The sequence below is a fragment of the Theileria annulata genome, chromosome 4, assembly GCF_000003225.4.
Source record: "Theileria annulata chromosome 4, complete sequence, *** SEQUENCING IN PROGRESS ***".
In the NCBI taxonomy this organism is placed as follows: domain Eukaryota; phylum Apicomplexa; class Aconoidasida; order Piroplasmida; family Theileriidae; genus Theileria; species Theileria annulata.
Window position 1 is genome coordinate 1,343,645 of NC_011098.1, and position 17,632 is coordinate 1,361,276.

Below are 17,632 nucleotides of genomic sequence, written 5' to 3' on the forward strand. Positions count from 1 at the left end.
TGTAGTTTTTTATTGAGAAGGTTTGCATTTAGGGTAGGATCATGCTTTATGTGAGTGCAGATATTGTTAGAGTATTGAATATGAGGGTATTTGTGTTTGGATTGTGCTGGTGTGTCAGATTGAGTTGATTTGAGCCCTATGAAAAGTAGGGTTTCCCATGTCAATTAATGTTTGTGTGCTTTAGTCACAATTTTTAAGAGTTTTGTTTCAGATTATTATAACTAAATAAATCTCGTGACCCATTAAGTAATAAGACTAAACAAAAATGTCAGGACGTGGAAAGGGTGGAAAAGGTTTAGGAAAGGGTGGAGCTAAGCGCCATCGTAAGGTATTGCGTGACAACATTCAAGGTGTTACTAAACCAGCCATAAGGAGGTTGGCACGTAGGGGTGGTGTTAAGCGTATATCAGGTTTGATATATGAGGAGGTTAGAGGTGTTTTGAAGGTTTTCCTTGAAAATGTTGTTAAGGATTCCGTTACTTACACTGAGCACGCCCGTAGGAAGACTGTCACTGCCATGGACGTTGTCTATTCACTTAAGAGACAAGGAAGAACCCTTTACGGTTTCGGTGGTTAAGCTTATTAACCTCTTGTCAATATTGTAATCCCAATTTAATACTCGCCCGGATTAATTTCCAACCCAGGCTTCACTTGAAGCCATAATAATCACATAATCTTATTATACAATTCATATACATTTTTATATTTTTTATGTATTACACTACTTTAATTTCATTTTTTCATTATGTATATTTTATGAATTTCTTTAATTTTAATATATTTAAAATAATCTTGTTGTTTTATATCATTTTTCATTTTATATTATATTTTAACTTTGTAGAATCTTACAAGTTTCATAATGGTAATCATCATTATTTGAACGTACGTGTTAATCATTATATATCCTTTTATTATCATTTATTTTTTAGAATAATTGTTTTAATTTTAACACATTTTTAAAACCAATACATACTCGGAAGAATCGCTTCAATTGTCCTAACACATGTTATAATAATAGTAAATTGTACAATAGTAATTCTCAAAATGAGAATATTTTTAAAAATGAAGACGAAAATTTAGTCGAGAAGATTGATTTAAAAGGGAAAAAGTTGACAATAGTTTGTAACTGGAAGTGCTATTTGAACACGAAATTGTCAAATGAAATGATAAATTTGTATGGAAATCTTAGATTCCCGGAAAATATAGAAGTAAAATTTTTTATTATAACAATTCATAGGTTATAACTTCACCTTCCTCTATACATTTGGCCTCAATGGTCTCACAGTATAATAAATTTGGAAGCAAATGTAAACCATGTAGCCAAAACGTTAGTCATCACTCTAATAGTTTTGGCCCATATACGGGGGAAATAACGGCTGGAATGCTAAAGGTTAGACTTCTGTTATAATATTACTTAGGATTTGGGAGTAAATTGGACAATTATTGGTCACAGAGAGTGTGAAATACCCTCTAAATCCAGCGTATCATGATAACTAAATAAGGATTTTTAGGACGAAAACAATGAAGCCATAAACAGGAAGGTTATAAACGCATTTAACTCAGGTCTAAATGTTATTTTGTGTATTGGTTTGTTCGAAATAATGTCACACAGATGTAGGGGAACCTAAGGGGTTTAATTCAGATTTGTCAAGTTATCTCTCCAAACAATTGGAGGTAAAAAATAAGGGTTTTCATAAATTTTAGGAATTTTTAAAAGATGTAAATTTATCTGGAGAACAAAGACTAGTAGTGGCATATGAGCCATACTACTCAATAGGGACAGATAAACCAGCGGAACCAGAATTGGTGAATAAAGTGATAGAAGATTTAAAAAAATCGCTGGGAAAAATGATCAAAGACGTTAAATTCATATATGGAGGATCAGTAAATGAAGAAAATGCACACCTGTATATAAAAAGGAGGAACATAGATGGAATCATGGTTGGAAGGGTTGCACATAGTGAAAAGATAGTGGAACTAATGAAAAAATTTGAAAAATTAACGTCAATGGTATAGATAATATGATTTTGTTGATATATAAGATTATTTAATGAGTGCATATGTATGTGTAGTTTTTTATTGAGAAGGTTTGCATTTAGGGTAGGATCATGCTTCATGTGAGTGCAGATATTGTTAGAGTATTGAATATGAGGGTATTAGTGTTTGGATTGTGTTGGTGTGTCAGATTGAGTTGATTTGAGCCCTATGAAAAGTAGGGTTTCCCATGTCAATTAATGTTTGTGTGCTTTAGTCACAATTTTTAAGAGTTTTGTTTCAGATTATTATAACTAAATAAATCTCGTGACCCATTAAGTAATAAGACTAAACAAAAATGTCAGGACGTGGAAAGGGTGGAAAAGGTTTAGGAAAGGGTGGAGCTAAGCGCCATCGTAAGGTATTGCGTGACAACATTCAAGGTGTTACTAAACCAGCCATAAGGAGGTTGGCACGTAGGGGTGGTGTTAAGCGTATATCAGGTTTGATATATGAGGAGGTTAGAGGTGTTTTGAAGGTTTTCCTTGAAAATGTTGTTAAGGATTCCGTTACTTACACTGAGCACGCCCGTAGGAAGACTGTCACTGCCATGGACGTTGTCTATTCACTTAAGAGACAAGGAAGAACCCTTTACGGTTTCGGTGGTTAAGCTTATTAACCTCTTGTCAATATTGTAATCCCAATTTAATACTCGCCCGGATTAATTTCCAACCCAGGCTTCACTTGAAGCCATAATAACAACATAATCTCTTAATACAATTCATATACATTTTAATATTTTTATGTATTATTTATTTATATATTTATATACTGTATTAATCGCCCTATATATTTAATGTGTAAATATATTTTTAATAAGATTGAACGTCTAAATTTTGCCTGCGCTTTTGATTTTTCCTATAAACACCATCTATTGACTCAGCATTGGTGGTAATGCACTGTAAAAATGTAGAATTTTTCCTGGAAACAGTCTTCTCGTTGGGGGAGGGAATGTGGTCCCTCTCACGCTTGCAAACCCCTGGATCTTCCTTATCTTTTCCCTGAAACTCACTTATGTCAACAGCGAAGTCAGTAGTAATGCAATCCTGGCGATTAACCCCGCCGTTGTTTCTGTAGTTGGGATTTGCTTGATTCCAGAAAGTCCGCTCACCAGAACTACCGTTGTTGCCGTAACCGGTACCATCATTGCCAGCGCCGCCGTTTGGATTCTTGGAGAACTTGCGATTGTTGCTGCCGGAGCTGTCGTTGCTGTTGTTCCTGATCTTAAGAGAAGTGTCAAAAATAGTAGGAAGACCAGCCAACCAAGGATGAGCAAGAGCATCGGAAGCAGAAGATATACGTTTCCTTTTATCAAAGCATAGCAAACGCTTGCAAAGGTCACGTGCTAGAGGAAACTCCACCAAAGGAGGAGTGTTAAAGTCTATACCGTTGGCCTCAGCAGCAGCTAAAACGGCATGGCTGGCCTTAGCATCGTACATCTTGTCCATTGATATGGGAGGAATGCCAGTCATCAGAATGTACAAAACAATCCCAATCGACCACATGTCAGAAGCAGTGGAATACTCATCACCCCTTAAAATTTCAGGAGCTAAATAACCGTAGGTCCCAACCAGCCGTCTCTTGCCATTAACAACCTCAGTCTTATCAGCAGTAGGACAGTCAGTCATTTTGCAAGTATCAAAGTCGATTAAGGCCAACTCATACCTTTCAGCAATGGGTAAAACTGACCTCGTTGGGTTCCTGAACATAATGTTCTCAGGTTTAATGTCCCTATGAAGCAAGTTCATCGAGTGTAAAGCCTCGGCTGCAAGCAGAATCTGCCTGAAAATATATTTACAAATGTCCTCAGGTATGGCCTTCTCCTTAAGTAAATACTCAAACAGCTCTCCCCCAATGAATTTCTCAGTAACGATATAGAAACTGGTTTCGGATTCCCAAATCTGGTCAATCCTCATTAAATTCGGCATCGGAGGCATATTTAACAGCTTCTCGCACAACGTTCGCCAGTTGTTCAGGCTGTCAACGCCGGGAGGGATTCGCGATTTAGAAATAATCTTGAGAATCTTAGGTTCCCCAGTCTTGCGATCAATTATATCACGAAGTAATGGTCGTGAAGACGATTTTTTATTGTTATCTGCGCAAATGCGGAGCTCTGCTCCGATATAGTAGTAACTCGACAGCTTACTACCTGCAGATAGCTTCCTGATTTTTTTATGTTCAGGGTTTCGGAGAGCTTCAATTGAAATTTTCTCCAAATTCCTTGAGTCACCCTCAAAGCCTAGCACTTTCGGTGATAGTTTCTCATCCTGGTCCGATTTCGAGGCTTCATTGTGTTTAGTATCCCTCAAATGTGCCTTTGACACATCCAAAACCGTTCCTTGTTGCATTATATTACAAATTTAAAATTTTCTAAACAGTTGATATTTACACATTCGAACTTACTTGGAACAATTCAACAGGTTATTGTACAACGATTCCCTTTAGGAAATTCAGTTTAATGGCACTTAAATATTTATAAATTAACTGCATCGATATATTTAAAATTTTGAGTTTATATACAAAGGGTGTAACACGATCATTTCAAATGATTCCACAGTTTTTCGAAAAGATTTTCTCGACTAAAATATTTAGTAAAAAAATCCTATGAATGGGTAACAGAATCCATTTTAATCCATTTAACGGTTTATAAAATATCAACCTCAAATTTTCGACATGCTTCGTAACCATCTTTTAGGCATGCGCCAAATTATGATTAGTCTCTGGTTTCAATATTGCAGGTCGGTGCAAACAATTGGCGAGTATTTGTTTATACTCAGATCAAATTCATTTTATATTTGATATTATTATTTAAAATTTATTGTTTTATAACATATGTTTACATAATTGTTTCAATTGCATTGTATGCTTTTCTATTCACTACATTCCCTTTTTACAGTTATTTTAAAATGTGTTAGTCAAGTTACTTTCAGCCTTCCATGAAACGAAATCATTTATAATGTTTTTTGTGTTTCAGATAACCTGTTATTCATTTTATAATTTTTAGATCTAAGCCTTACATTCCATCCGTCGAGTGTGGTCTATTACCTACATATATCATCACATAATTAGCAGATATTTTAGATTTAAATCCCTCTGCTTGAATTAAATTTAATTCTTAATTTTAAATGAAATGTGTATGATGGAATCATTTCATTCATATTAATTTAATACATGTGATATCCTCAAATAAAACTCTAGATAGAGGATAAAATATATTAAAAACTTTTATTACTGATTTATATTTTATAAAAGTATATTTTCACTAGAATAAACACTAAAAGGAATAATAAACAAAATTTTGAGCTAGCATAAATATACGTTGGTTTACAAATTATAATTTAAAATTAAGCTTGGAAATAATTAGAGTACATCAGGAGGGGAACTCAGAGTCAAATATCAAATCAAATGGATCGCCAGTCCAGGAGCGTTTTAACAGATTTGCAAAATCCTCCAAAGGAATATACGTTCCCTTGCTTGAGGCTTCAGATATCATTAAGCTAAGCTCATTATCTGAAATGTCAGCTCCTAATAATAATTTCACGATATAAAAATACCTATATGATTAACCGCAGATTTTAGGCTTTCTAATGTGATTTTTCCTGAAATTATTTATAAAATATTTAGAGCATACCTGTTCCATCCTGGAGCTGGTTAAATATTTTTTCGATCTCTTGAGAGCTGTATCGAGTGTGTATTCGAGATACTATTAAAGTTTTAAAATCAGTTGGAGTTAGTGTATCGTTCTCATCCTTTCCAACCTCTTTAAATAACTCCTTTATCTAAAATCTATATGTTATATGAACTAACATTTTCTGGTGATGGATTAAGTCTAAGAGCCTTAAAGGCTGCTTGGCACTCAAAAAAATCAATTTTATTATCATTGTTTCTGTCAAATAATGAAAACGCTTCTTCCACCTCAGCTTCTAGTGCTCTGTTCATAATATTTTTTCGAAGTTTGTTTACGTCTTCGGTGCTAAACTCTTGATCCGAATCCTCAAACTCAGGATTGTTAACGAAATCAACCAATGTACTGGTACTTGGCGGGGTTTCATTTCTTATCGTTGGCAATTCGCATTCCATTTTGAAAACTCATGTAATAAGTGTACTGAAATTGATCAGGTAGTTGTAATGAAATAAATAGAATTCTATTACAAAAAATAACAAATGATTATAAAAATTAGTAAACATACAGCAATTATGGAATATATTGATTACACATTATGGTGTTGAGCAAAGTAAGAAAAAATTGTAAATTAAAATAAGGTGAAATTATAATGTTTAAAAAAAGTATAAATTAAAAAAGTAGGAAAAATTGTAGGAAAAAATTTTAAAATATAAAACAAAAAAATTCAAAAAACCCAAAGACTAAGGTCAATAATATTTCAAAACCCGAAATTCAGGTAGAAGAATAAGAAATAAAGTGAATACAAGGATTTTATATAAATATAACAGGGAATGGTCGTACAATTTTACGACAGTGTATAATAAAGCTGATGTGACTAAGAAACACAAATGTTAAAATGGGAAATTTCAAGTATAATATTAGCTCATAATTGACATAAATTGATTAATAAAAAATTTTAGAATAAAAGAAGTGATTTTCCTGTTCTATTTAGGGATGATTTGTTTTATACCTCATACCCCCATTTAACTGATTATGTCGATGGTTATATTGTATCAATAATCGATAATTGACACATTTATCACTTAATTGGATTAATTATATGTTGTTTATTATTTCAATCTACACTTTTTAGGATTTCCATCTTATACTAGATTGTCTTGATAAAATATGGTAAGATTATATTTTTAGATTCTTCTATACACAATTAACCCTAATCTTTGATATTCCATTATGTAATTTGTCTATAAATAATTTTTATACATAATTCTTTAGGGTCGTGGTCCCAAGAAACATATGAAGCGTATTAACGCTCCATCCCACTGGATGTTGGACAAGCTTACAGGAAAGTATGCACCGAAGGCCTCTCCAGGACCACATAAATCGCGCGAATGTTTGCCCCTCCTAGTTTTACTCAGAAATCGTCTGAAATACGCACTAACCTACGATGAAGTAAAATTAATAGTAAAGCAGAGACTGGTGAAGGTGGATGGGAAAGTCAGAACTGACATCACATACCCAACGGGATTTATGGACGTAGTTTCACTTGATAAGACGAATGAGAAGTTTAGAATGCTTTATGACACTAAGGGGCGCTTTTGCCCACACAAGATCACAGACGAGGAGGCCACGTACAAGCTTTGTAGAGTAAAGAAAACATTCCTGGGACCAAAGGAAGTAAACTTGGCTGTAACTCACGACGGAAGGACATTCAGGTGTGTCCACCCTGAAGTAAAGGCTGGAGACTCACTGAGAGTGGAGGTTTCTACAGGGAAAGTCCTGGAATTTCTTAAATTTGAACCCGGAAACTTGGTGATGATAACAGGAGGCCACAACGTAGGGAGAGTCGGGACAGTAGTTAGTAAGGAGAAACACCCAGGAAGCTTCGACCTCGTGCACGTCAAGGACTCCCAGGACAGCACCTTCTCAACTAGAAGCACAAACGTGTTTGTGATTGGCGTTGGAACCAAGAGCTACGTCTCACTTCCAGCTGAAAGGGGTTTGAGGAAAACCATAATTGAACAGAGGAACGAGAGACTTGCAAAGTCACTACGCCACTAATTTACTAAATTATGTATATATTCATTTATTCTAGACTTTTTGTATTACAACATTATAGTTCTACATGGACAGTTCCTGGAGTTTCAGAGGGTACTTCAAAGGTTAGTCCGTAGTCGGCGGGATGTTCCAGGACCTCCTGGAAGTCAGTAACAGAAGATCTTGAAAGCTCATCTGAGTGTTTTTCCCATAATTCGCGAGTTAAATCTAAAGAAAATAAAAATAAAAAAAGGTTACTTGTGGATCCGACGATTGATGTAACATCGTCATACATGGTGAAGCTGTCAAACTCTTCCTCCTCCTTATAAACATCCTCAAGCTCACTTCTAGTCAAATAGCCGTCTCCATCCTTGTCAAATTGCTTGAAATCGTTTGAAGACTGGGTCTCGTCTTCACCGTCCTCTAATTTCAAAGTAAAACATTGTCACTTACCATTTCGATATTTTTTGTACTCGTCGTAGGAAATTTTACCATCTCCATCAGAATCATGCGCCTACGGAATTTATTTATATAAACTTGATTGGTTTATAGCCTAACCTTAAGAACATCGTCTACTTCTAATTTTAAAAGCTCAGGGCTCCTGGATGGGTTAATAAGGTCACCAAGTTCGGGGAGGTCAAGATGCCCGTCCTTGTTCTTATCTGCCACTTTGAATCTCTGTATTAAAGGTTCTTTGTTATTTAAAGCGTCTTCTTCTCCCACCTCGATTGAAAAGGCTGCTAATAACTCTTCTAAACTCACTTTTCCGTCCTTGTCTTTATCTATTGTTTCCATTTCATTGGCCAACTGCCTGTCCGATATGACTTTGCTCAACGTTGTACTGAATGTGTCCAGTTCAGATTTACTTAATACTCCATCAGAGTTCAAATCAATCTTATCAAACAACTGTAGCATATGATGTGTATAATCCACTTTGTTTTTGTCGTTTTCTTCCGAAAGGTCGGACTTAAAAAAACTTTCAGGGGTGGCGGAGCACCAACATTTAAAAGTACCATATATAGAAATAACTAAAATTAATTTGAACTCCATTTAAATAAAATTATATATAAGTGTATGGGTTTTTGTGTTACACCACCCACATATCAAGTAGATATGAATCCACACCAAATTTCATATATAAGCTTACAAAAAATTAAAAAATAGTTAAAAGATCTGGATTCTAAAGGTAATTTGCCAGATATCCTAGAAAGCTGGAATATATTTAGATGATGTGTAAAATTTTATATACAAAATATTATATATTATGTTTAATATTTATTTTGGATCAAGTAACCTTTTCCAATAAGGCACCTTTTAAGCTTTGTCCAAACCTTGAACAAAAATCCCCTCCTTGAACAAATTATGGTCAGAATAAGTGTCTGGTACCATTATATCTATCGGATATCCTCCAAAACATGAAATACCTAATAATTGAAACAATATTATTACATAATTCAATGTTAATACTCCTATATATATATCTTTTGAGCCCATAATGTATAATTTAAAACTCGTACTTGACTTAATTAATCGAATATCCTGAATCTTATTTACATAATCTATTCTCATAATTGCTCCAAAGCTTTCTATTTCATTTTAAGGATTTAAATATCTTTGAAGCTTCCCTTTGAAAATTTGAATACTTACTTTCAAAATCTATCCCTACTGTTCAAATACTTCAGTGTATCTAGTAATTCTAGTGGAGAGATCTCTCCACAAATTTCTATCTGCTCTATAAATTGTTTCTCGTATCCAAAATATAAGTTGATATTGGATCTCCCTATGAGGTTCAAAATCAGGGTATATTAATCCATATCTATTTCTTGCATCACTATAACCAACACCAATTTTCATGAATGTTAAACGAATAACTTCAATTAAAATTGTATGAATTACCAATAATCTACTATGTAATCTATTATTAACTACGTAGTTTGCTATTGCCATATAACTAAACGATTCCACTAAGCTGTTGCAAATCACCATGATTACGGCCACTATTACAACTAAAAGTATTTGATCAATGAGAATTGTAAAAGGCCATAATCTGGTATGAATGGCTATTATTGATATCAGAAATGTCATAAATTGGGGAATAACTAAAATCCAAAATACATCATATTGCCATGTCCAATTTTTAAAATTGGCCACAAAATAATCAGTTAAAAACACTGCTATTGATCCAGAAATTCTAAATGGAGCAATAACCAGGCTTACAACTATAGCACTTTCACCATTTAAGAGCCAATAAGGAATGACGTGAGGAAACAGAAATTCAAATAAAAATGTGGATAATAAAAACATAATAATAGGAGATTTCATAATTAACCAAAGACGGAAATATCCATGGGTATGTTTTTCTAGTTCAAATGGTTCTTTTGGACTAATCATAGTCTTTTTTTGAATTTTATCAATTCTAGTTTTACCGACTTTGTCCATTAATCTATCTAATGGTTTAAAAAAACTTTCTATTTTAAGTGAAATATCATCGGCTTTAATTTTTTCCCCGGGATCGGGTACATTTGATTTACTAGTTAGAATTTCAGCAACCTTTTTTAACAACCACTTAAATTGTTTCTTAGAATCATAAATTTTCATTTTATTACTAATATTATGTTTTTTAATACTTTCAACTATTTCTTCAATAGTTTCAAAAATAGATTCAAATTCTTTGAATTCTGAGTAAATTTGATCTACGAATTTGAGTGTTTCATTATACATTTCTTCAATTTCAGGAGTTATTATTACATTTTCAAACCTCTTCTTTTCATAAGCAAAATCTTCAGACGAAAGATCGAAAATTGATCTTAAAGTCTGTCTTTCTTCTAAATCAATATTGAGCAACTTGGAAAGTTTTTTAGCAAATTCATCCATCAAACTTAATTTCTCAATCACTATTCTAAGTTCCGATTCTAAAGACCCATTATTTGCGGTTTTTCCATCCAATTCTTTGATATCTTCCAACAGTTTTTCTAGTTTTTTAAAGAGCGATTTTAGTTTTGTCTCAGATTTCTTATATGATGAGAAAAGTTCACTATAACGGTTTATAACTGCAATATGAGGGTCTATAATTGCCAAGAAATGATTAAAACTATATATGATTGCATTGATTTCACTTATTAACACGATAGTAGATTTATATGGTTCTATTTCAAGAAATTTAACCTGATAAAACCATAAAAATAGTGAAATTAAAGTCAAAAGAAACGAAAAGCAACATTGAACTTTAATTATTAACAATGATTGTCCTTCAAAAATCACGTCTAATATTGTCTGAATTATGGTAACAAGTACAGAACACATATCGCTCGATAGTCGGATAATTGTCATCTGCTGTGGAGCAAAGGAGATAATTGAATTATAAAGCATCCCACATAAAAAAGCATCCATATTTGATGAACAGTAAAATGCGAATCCAATATTATCTGCATTCGTGGAAAAGTAAAATGTGAGTCCTCTAGACATTGCAAGAAGTAACAATGCCTGGATAGTAAGGTTAGCTTTATTGTAACGAAGGAAAAAGGCGTTTATGTCTTTTGTTATAAATCCAAGGAACATAAAAATAACCCTATACGTTTTCATTTTACTAATATAAACTCCCACATTTTCTTGTCTAATATTTAATCCAACAATAAAATGGCTTGATAATGCTCTTGTTTGCTCCGCCAACATATTAATGCTTATTGCCACGAGTGCAAGGACAAATTTCGAAGAAAACATAAATTTATCCTCATTTTTGGGGGTTTTTGAATAATTTGATTCTGGTGGTTGTTCTCCCGTCATATTTGTTTTGTTCTATGTGTTATAACCAATATCGTAGATGTTATCTGTTCACACGTGTTATATAGATCAATTACAAAATATCACACATCTCCCACTTTCAATAAATAATGATAAATACTACATACAACTTTATGAACTTATGTAAAACGTATGTATTAAGTTGGTTCATTTTTTTCCTTTAATTGCATTTATCGCAAATCATTCCGAATTTTTAGATCTCGAATGGGGAAATAATAATGAAGAACTTGGATTTATCTGATAAAACAATGTTATATTTCAGGTCCACTCATACATTTTTATCATATTAGGTAAGATTTTCAATCACATCACTCTTGACACTTATATATTAACTGTGTAGCAGCCCATAACTATTTATATGTTTAATATGTTGTAATTCAAATTATTAAATATTAACATGTAAACTTAAAATATTATTTTGTATAGTATTTTATTTGAATCTAATTATCTCTTTTGAGTTGGTTTACTAGAAAACTCCATCATTCTGAGATTATCTACTTTTAATAAACTTTCATTCAACATGTACATAATTAATCTAGTGCATGAAACATTTGTTAGCATAAAATTATTGAAAATTATATCTGTTCAATCGATAAGAATGAGTATAAATTTTTGTTTTTGAGGTAGATTTTGTTTTGGATTTCAATCTCCTTCCATATATTGTTAATGTACTTATTACCAGTCCGTTACAATTCTTCAGAGTAGGATGCGTCTTCCTGTTCAGTGTCCTTGTGTTGTTGTGAGTAGAGCTTGGAAACTACTGGACTACATACAGACTCGAGGTGTGAGAGTTTATCCTTATATTCTTGTGCTTCTTCGTCAGGGTGCGAGCCAAGCCAGTTACTAGCATCATCGAGTTCTTCTTTAAGTTTGGTTACTTCGGATTTGGAAAGCTTGGATGATACTGATTCCTCCTTCAGTGTACGCCTCATACTGTCGATATAGTTTTCCAAGGACTGCTTGGACATAATCTTGTCTGCCACTTCCTTGTCCTTCTCTGCGTTCTCCTCTGCGTCTCTAACCATACGTTCAATTTCCTCCTGGCTCAGTCTTCCGCTCTTTGGTTCGATTACCAAGTTCTTTGTGTTTCCGCTTCCCTTTTCTTGTGCAGTGACTGAGAGTATACCGTTGGTGTCAATGTTGAACGTGACTTCAATTTGGGGAACACCCTTCGGGGCAGGTGGTATTCCAGTAAGGTCGAATTTACCTAAAAAAATCCATTAGAAATGCGTGGATAGTTTTTAAAATTCTAATTCTATAACAAATATAGTTACAAACCTAGTGGTACATTATCCTTAGTTAGGGGTCTTTCACCCTGGAACACGTTGATTGTCACTACAGTTTGGTTGTCGGAGTATGTGCTGAAGATTTGTGATTTGTTTGCGGGTATCATAGTATTCCTCTCAATAATCTTACTCATCACTCCTCCAACGGTTTCAATACCTACAAATTCATTATACACAATTTTATTCCAATTAGTTAACTATATTAGGGATGAATATGGAGTTACCTAGTGATAGTGGACAAACGTCCAAAAGTAATAAATCTTGGGATGATTCACCAGTCAAGATACCACCTTGCATGGCGGCACCGTACGCAACTGCTTCGTCGGCGTTGATGCTGACGTCAGGTTCTTTGTTGAAGTAGTCCCTGATCATTTCCCTAACCTTTGGAATCCTCGTTGAGCCACCAACCAAAACAATCTGGTTAATGTCAGACTTGGTCATTTTGGCCTCCTTGAGGACAGACTTGACGGTGTCCATGGTCTTATCGAACAGGTCCTCGTTTAGTGCCTCGAACTTCGCGCGAGTCAAGGTCTCGCTAAAGTCCTTGCCATCCAAAAGGTCCTCAATCTCAACGGTTACTTCAGTCTTGGTTGAGAGTTGCCTCTTGGCAGCTTCGACTTCCTTCCTCAGTTTCTGGAGTGCTCTCTTGTCATCTCTGACATTAAGTCCTGTTTTTTGCTTGAATATATTGATGAAGTGGTCCATTACTCTACGGTCAAAGTCTTCTCCTCCCAAGTGTGTGTCTCCGCCTGTTGCAATGACCTCGAACACACCGCTGTCGAGGCTCAAAAGTGACACGTCGAAGGTGCCACCTCCGAGATCGTAAACAAGGATATTACTCTCCTCGTTAGTTTTGTCAATACCATATGCTATTGCTGCTGCTGTTGGCTCGTTAATAATTCTAATAACATCCAGGCCTGCAATTGTTCCTGCATCTTTTGTCGACTGTCTCTGGGAGTCATTGAAGTATGCTGGTACTGTAATGATTGCCTTCTTCACCTCCTTTCCCAAATACGCTTCTGCCAATGATTTCATTCTTGACAACACCATTGCGCTGATTTCCTCTGGTGCGTATTCCTTCGTCTCAGTGTCGTTTACTCTCACGTATGGTCTGTTCTTCTTGTTGATAATAGTGTATGGTAGATTCTTCATATCGTTTTGGACGTCTGGGTCATGGAACTCGCGTCCTATTAAGCGCTTAACATCAAACACTGTCTTCTCTGCGTGGACAGTAGCCTCATTTTTTGCCGCCATTCCTATACACATATTACACCATATTATCTAAATTTCAGGCTAATATATTGTGTAGCATAAATATTCTAATATTTACCGATTTTATGATGTCCATCAACGAATGACACGTATGAAGGAGTGATTCTGTCTCCGTTTTCGTCTGCGATGATCTCCACGCGACCATTCTTGTACACGCCAACGCAACTGAAGGTTGTGCCCAAGTCGATACCGATAACTGGCCCTTCGACTAAATAATAATTAGGTCGACATTATATGGACACTTACTTCTTCCTGTGGTTTCTGGTTTACATGTCGTAAGTTTAAGAATTAGGACGTATATGATGAATGAGACATACTTCCGCCTCAACTTATTAACGATGTTCATTTTATTATATTATATACTGAAAAACTACAACAGAAGGGAATATGTCTTTTGTTTTTTTGTTAATATATAATCCAAAGTATTTTATGTTTTAGATCCAAGCTTTAAATTTTCTGATAGAAATTGTAGAATTTGATGGGAATAAATACATATCTTAAAATATATTATGGAAACTGAAAAATCGTATTCTATATAGATACGTGTTTTTTAATATTACAACTAGTTCTAAAAATATTTTGAAATGCAGGATCGGATGTGATCGTTAGTGTACCATGTTAATCACTATATCCCCATCAATGGAAAATTTATCCTAAGCTACAATGTCGCCTTTAACCTCTATATCTTATACACATCTATTCATTTAAATTATATTGACATCAAATCTATAATCTTCTTTTATTTTTTACCTTAAATTACCTTCTCTTTTAAACTGTGTATAACTCATGTGTCAGATACTATTTCCATGTTTGGTTACTCCTCATATTAATCATTTTTTATAAATCATAACACAATTTTTTCATTTTTGTTAATTATATTTTTATTTTTTCACGACACAAATGGGCCATACAATAATTTAATTATCTAATAATTAATACATATGGAAAGCGAAGATTTTAAGAATTAAATCTTTTTTACACATGGTTCATAGTCTTTAAAATGACTACAGCATTTTAAAAGTTCAGATGATTTATCTTTTTCATCTGACTCCAGATTCTCGGTTAAAAAGTTTTCGTAATAGTTCCTCAAACAGTTGGATAGATCTTCCTCAACCTTTGAGCACCAGACTTCCTTGTCTTCATCTTTTACGGAATTATCAACATTTTCTTGATCCGGTTTCTTAACTGTTTCCCCTTTTTCGTACGAATTTGTGTTGTTTGTTGAGTAGTCATTTACAAATTCAGTAGATAGAATTATCTTGTGATTTTCCATCATCCTTTACTAAAGGTGTTTTTAAAATTATTAATTTGAATTCATTTTAGAATACCAATGTATCCAACTAATTCATATTTCCAACCAGATTGTCAAATAATGTATAAGCTTAATTATACTTATTGAAATAATTTGTTTTATTATTTTACATTATATTCATAAAAATAAAGAATAATTTATAATTAATAATATATGTTTAAAGTATAAAAATTGTGTAAAATAATGGTTTATTGTTGTTTTACACCCACACATAAGTTACTTCTTACTATATGATGTGGTTAATAATTTTTATTTTTATGTAGCTTACCATAGTTAGAATAATTAAGGGTTTGGAGTGATATATGGAAGGTGGAGAGGAAAATCAAGATGAGAAAATTCCGCAAGATTGTACATTCTGCAGAGTGACAGGAACTTGTTTCCTCTCAGGAGTGTCAGTATATTCATTTATATGTGCGAAAAAAGCTCAACCAAAATCTTTCCATAGGGCGTTTTGTGTATTATTCGGGACATCTTCCCTAATTCTAGGTACGTTCCACTTGAAAACCTGAATAATGTATTGTAAAGGCGTTTGTAGAGCATTTAACATGGGATTCTTCAAACATAATCCAATAAAATAATAATGTGTAAACTAAACTAAGTTATAATGTCAGATAAACCAAAGAGAGTTGATGCAATTTTTGTATTTGATTTAAACAGAAAGTCTGATCTCGACTACCCGTCAGATAAAGATATACAGGTATTCAATAAAATAATATAATTGGTTTAGCTTAGCAAATTACTGTATTATCACCCTGAGGATAGGTCCGTTGACGACAAATTGTCCCATTTCGGCCTAATTGAAGGCCTAATAACTCTTTCAAAGTAAGCCGTGGAAACAATTTAATCATTAGAAACTATACTGAGGATAATCTCGAGTTTATTAGGTCGAAACTTTACACGACAGCAGTGGTAAAGTGGTTCGAATCAGTATACCTATCAGTGGTTAGTAGCGCGATTTGACAATGATTAGGTGTTTTTCAACAGGAACACGTCAGATAATGAAAAGGACGATTACAGCTACCATTCGAGGAATAAAATGCTCAAAACCATACTGAAAAACTCAATTCGAATCTTCGAGATGTTTTATGGCAGTTTCCAGGACCACTTGGTCAAAATTAACCAGTAACACATATCTATACTAAAGTGGTTTCAGTGATGAAATGACGTTGGAGAGTCTTCAGGAGATGTTGGAGAACATATTACCAACATTTATGAATAATTCCACGAAGACAATGCTCAACTTTCTAAAAGGTTGGAAAATCAAATGATAATGAGTGTAGATGTGGAGGCATTTAAGAAGTTCCACACAAATATGAATTTGTCCCTGGATATTCAGGTAACCAAACACCATAATTTATATAAACCTACCATTAACGTAACTTTAGCTGATGATAGATGATTTGTATAACGAATTTGAGCCTATTTCAAAGTCGCTGCTGATATATAACCAACAAGTTCTGCACTACAGCATGGAGCTTGATGAAGTTTTCCTAATATATTGTTACATAGTCAGGTACATGGGGAACGTAAGTAAAGTCAATGCAATGAATGTAAAATGGCCAGAGAATAACGAAGTGACAATAGTGGATTCAATGGAAGATAGCCTGTTCAGCCCACAAATATACATAAATAATGTACTATACACTTTAACAATAATATCGGTACATATAAATAGAGATAATAAACATTTTAGACTAAAAATTCGATACTTGTACTATTACTGGACACAAATGATCCCTTGATTGTATGACTAATTTGCACAACATACTGGATTTTTTAGGTGGTTAACTCAATATACGAATACATGAATAAACTTCAACTTAACTTGATAACATTGGAGGAAAAGCTGTCAAAATTCCCGTAAGTAGTTTTGGTAGTGGGTGCACCCTGTTGCACAATTTTTACAGAGTTAATTGTGGATTAGGGTTTTGACGAACACCAAGTTCTTTGCATTAAACAGCCTATCAAAGACAATAAACAGGTTTATTTTGGACGATAAATAGATGTTATAGTGTGGGATTTGATAGTCTGAACAACGAAACGATTGAAGAGCTTTCTATGATTTATGACTTGCATGACATCCTCAGTACCTGCAGGGAACAACTGTACAATACTCATATAAAAACCAAAAACTCATGGATTAGCACTAAATTCAACAACTCCAGGCTCGTTTTTAATAACTAAACTACTAATAGGGAGGTGTATTACTTCAATAGCAGTAACAATAACAAGGCGTCGTTATCAGAGTCTAAACGTACCCAATACATA

At 33.9% G+C, this 17,632-nt stretch overlaps 11 protein-coding genes across 11 annotated transcripts, besides 12 other annotated features; 5 read left to right on the plus strand and 6 right to left on the minus strand.

The window, feature by feature from the left end:
- Nucleotides 1-265: 265 nt before the first annotated feature.
- On the plus strand, nucleotides 266-577 carry TA10545 (histone H4, putative; the record flags this gene model as incomplete). Its single annotated transcript, XM_948226.1, has 1 exon — nucleotides 266-577. One exon carries the CDS (start codon nucleotides 266-268, stop codon nucleotides 575-577), a length of 312 nt encoding a protein of 103 aa, XP_953319.1.
- A 134-nt stretch (nucleotides 578-711) lies between these two features.
- Nucleotides 712-2,016, plus strand: TA10540 (triosephosphate isomerase, putative; the record flags this gene model as incomplete). The annotated part of the gene is made up of 7 exons (XM_948227.1): nucleotides 712-888; nucleotides 930-1,208; nucleotides 1,238-1,390; nucleotides 1,419-1,481; nucleotides 1,512-1,587; nucleotides 1,619-1,687; nucleotides 1,718-2,016. 7 exons carry the CDS (start codon nucleotides 712-714, stop codon nucleotides 2,014-2,016), a joined length of 1,116 nt encoding a protein of 371 aa, XP_953320.1.
- Nucleotides 772-840: a sequence feature (1 probable transmembrane helix predicted for TA10540 by TMHMM2.0 at aa 21-43).
- A 316-nt stretch (nucleotides 2,017-2,332) lies between the features above and the next one.
- On the plus strand, nucleotides 2,333-2,644 carry TA10535 (histone H4, putative; the record flags this gene model as incomplete). Its single annotated transcript, XM_948228.1, has 1 exon — nucleotides 2,333-2,644. One exon carries the CDS (start codon nucleotides 2,333-2,335, stop codon nucleotides 2,642-2,644), a length of 312 nt encoding a protein of 103 aa, XP_953321.1.
- Nucleotides 2,645-2,846: 202 nt separating this feature from the next.
- On the minus strand, nucleotides 2,847-4,382 carry TA10525 (protein kinase, putative; the record flags this gene model as incomplete). Its single annotated transcript, XM_948229.1, has 1 exon — nucleotides 2,847-4,382. One exon carries the CDS (start codon nucleotides 4,380-4,382, stop codon nucleotides 2,847-2,849), a length of 1,536 nt encoding a protein of 511 aa, XP_953322.1.
- Nucleotides 4,383-5,404: 1,022 nt separating this feature from the next.
- Nucleotides 5,405-6,114, minus strand: TA10520 (centrosome protein (centrin), putative; the record flags this gene model as incomplete). The annotated part of the gene is made up of 4 exons (XM_948230.1): nucleotides 5,405-5,559; nucleotides 5,589-5,633; nucleotides 5,666-5,813; nucleotides 5,842-6,114. The coding sequence occupies 4 exons, from the start codon at nucleotides 6,112-6,114 to the stop codon at nucleotides 5,405-5,407; spliced, it is 621 nt and encodes a 206-aa protein (XP_953323.1).
- Nucleotides 6,115-6,952: 838 nt separating this feature from the next.
- TA10515 (40s ribosomal protein s4, putative) lies at nucleotides 6,953-7,717 on the plus strand (the record flags this gene model as incomplete). The annotated part of the gene is made up of 1 exon (XM_948231.1): nucleotides 6,953-7,717. One exon carries the CDS (start codon nucleotides 6,953-6,955, stop codon nucleotides 7,715-7,717), a length of 765 nt encoding a protein of 254 aa, XP_953324.1.
- Nucleotides 7,718-7,769: 52 nt separating this feature from the next.
- TA10510 (uncharacterized protein) lies at nucleotides 7,770-8,743 on the minus strand (the record flags this gene model as incomplete). The annotated part of the gene is made up of 3 exons (XM_948232.1): nucleotides 7,770-8,116; nucleotides 8,147-8,207; nucleotides 8,252-8,743. The coding sequence occupies 3 exons, from the start codon at nucleotides 8,741-8,743 to the stop codon at nucleotides 7,770-7,772; spliced, it is 900 nt and encodes a 299-aa protein (XP_953325.1).
- Nucleotides 8,681-8,743: a sequence feature (Signal peptide predicted for TA10510 by SignalP 2.0 HMM (Signal peptide probability 0.706, signal anchor probability 0.000) with cleavage site probability 0.449 between residues 21 and 22).
- Nucleotides 8,744-9,355: 612 nt separating this feature from the next.
- Nucleotides 9,356-11,476, minus strand: TA10505 (uncharacterized protein; the record flags this gene model as incomplete). The annotated part of the gene is made up of 1 exon (XM_948233.1): nucleotides 9,356-11,476. One exon carries the CDS (start codon nucleotides 11,474-11,476, stop codon nucleotides 9,356-9,358), a length of 2,121 nt encoding a protein of 706 aa, XP_953326.1.
- Nucleotides 9,527-9,595: a sequence feature (9 probable transmembrane helices predicted for TA10505 by TMHMM2.0 at aa 21-40, 73-90, 182-204, 219-238, 492-514, 524-546, 558-580, 585-607 and 628-650).
- Nucleotides 9,656-9,724: a sequence feature (9 probable transmembrane helices predicted for TA10505 by TMHMM2.0 at aa 21-40, 73-90, 182-204, 219-238, 492-514, 524-546, 558-580, 585-607 and 628-650).
- Nucleotides 9,737-9,805: a sequence feature (9 probable transmembrane helices predicted for TA10505 by TMHMM2.0 at aa 21-40, 73-90, 182-204, 219-238, 492-514, 524-546, 558-580, 585-607 and 628-650).
- Nucleotides 9,839-9,907: a sequence feature (9 probable transmembrane helices predicted for TA10505 by TMHMM2.0 at aa 21-40, 73-90, 182-204, 219-238, 492-514, 524-546, 558-580, 585-607 and 628-650).
- Nucleotides 9,935-10,003: a sequence feature (9 probable transmembrane helices predicted for TA10505 by TMHMM2.0 at aa 21-40, 73-90, 182-204, 219-238, 492-514, 524-546, 558-580, 585-607 and 628-650).
- Nucleotides 10,763-10,822: a sequence feature (9 probable transmembrane helices predicted for TA10505 by TMHMM2.0 at aa 21-40, 73-90, 182-204, 219-238, 492-514, 524-546, 558-580, 585-607 and 628-650).
- Nucleotides 10,865-10,933: a sequence feature (9 probable transmembrane helices predicted for TA10505 by TMHMM2.0 at aa 21-40, 73-90, 182-204, 219-238, 492-514, 524-546, 558-580, 585-607 and 628-650).
- Nucleotides 11,207-11,260: a sequence feature (9 probable transmembrane helices predicted for TA10505 by TMHMM2.0 at aa 21-40, 73-90, 182-204, 219-238, 492-514, 524-546, 558-580, 585-607 and 628-650).
- Nucleotides 11,357-11,416: a sequence feature (9 probable transmembrane helices predicted for TA10505 by TMHMM2.0 at aa 21-40, 73-90, 182-204, 219-238, 492-514, 524-546, 558-580, 585-607 and 628-650).
- Nucleotides 11,477-12,180: 704 nt separating the features above from the next.
- Nucleotides 12,181-14,398, minus strand: TA10500 (heat-shock (HSP70 homologue) protein, putative; the record flags this gene model as incomplete). Its single annotated transcript, XM_948234.1, has 5 exons — nucleotides 12,181-12,701; nucleotides 12,773-12,937; nucleotides 13,005-14,036; nucleotides 14,111-14,260; nucleotides 14,299-14,398. 5 exons carry the CDS (start codon nucleotides 14,396-14,398, stop codon nucleotides 12,181-12,183), a joined length of 1,968 nt encoding a protein of 655 aa, XP_953327.1.
- Nucleotides 14,321-14,398: a sequence feature (Signal peptide predicted for TA10500 by SignalP 2.0 HMM (Signal peptide probability 0.827, signal anchor probability 0.000) with cleavage site probability 0.784 between residues 26 and 27).
- A 618-nt stretch (nucleotides 14,399-15,016) lies between these two features.
- On the minus strand, nucleotides 15,017-15,325 carry TA10495 (uncharacterized protein; the record flags this gene model as incomplete). The annotated part of the gene is made up of 1 exon (XM_948235.1): nucleotides 15,017-15,325. The coding sequence occupies one exon, from the start codon at nucleotides 15,323-15,325 to the stop codon at nucleotides 15,017-15,019; it is 309 nt and encodes a 102-aa protein (XP_953328.1).
- A 643-nt stretch (nucleotides 15,326-15,968) lies between these two features.
- TA10490 (uncharacterized protein) lies at nucleotides 15,969-17,548 on the plus strand (the record flags this gene model as incomplete). Its single annotated transcript, XM_948236.1, has 7 exons — nucleotides 15,969-16,061; nucleotides 16,092-16,186; nucleotides 16,518-16,615; nucleotides 16,645-16,700; nucleotides 16,750-17,075; nucleotides 17,289-17,345; nucleotides 17,377-17,548. 7 exons carry the CDS (start codon nucleotides 15,969-15,971, stop codon nucleotides 17,546-17,548), a joined length of 897 nt encoding a protein of 298 aa, XP_953329.1.
- Between the last annotated feature and the right edge of the window lie 84 nt (nucleotides 17,549-17,632).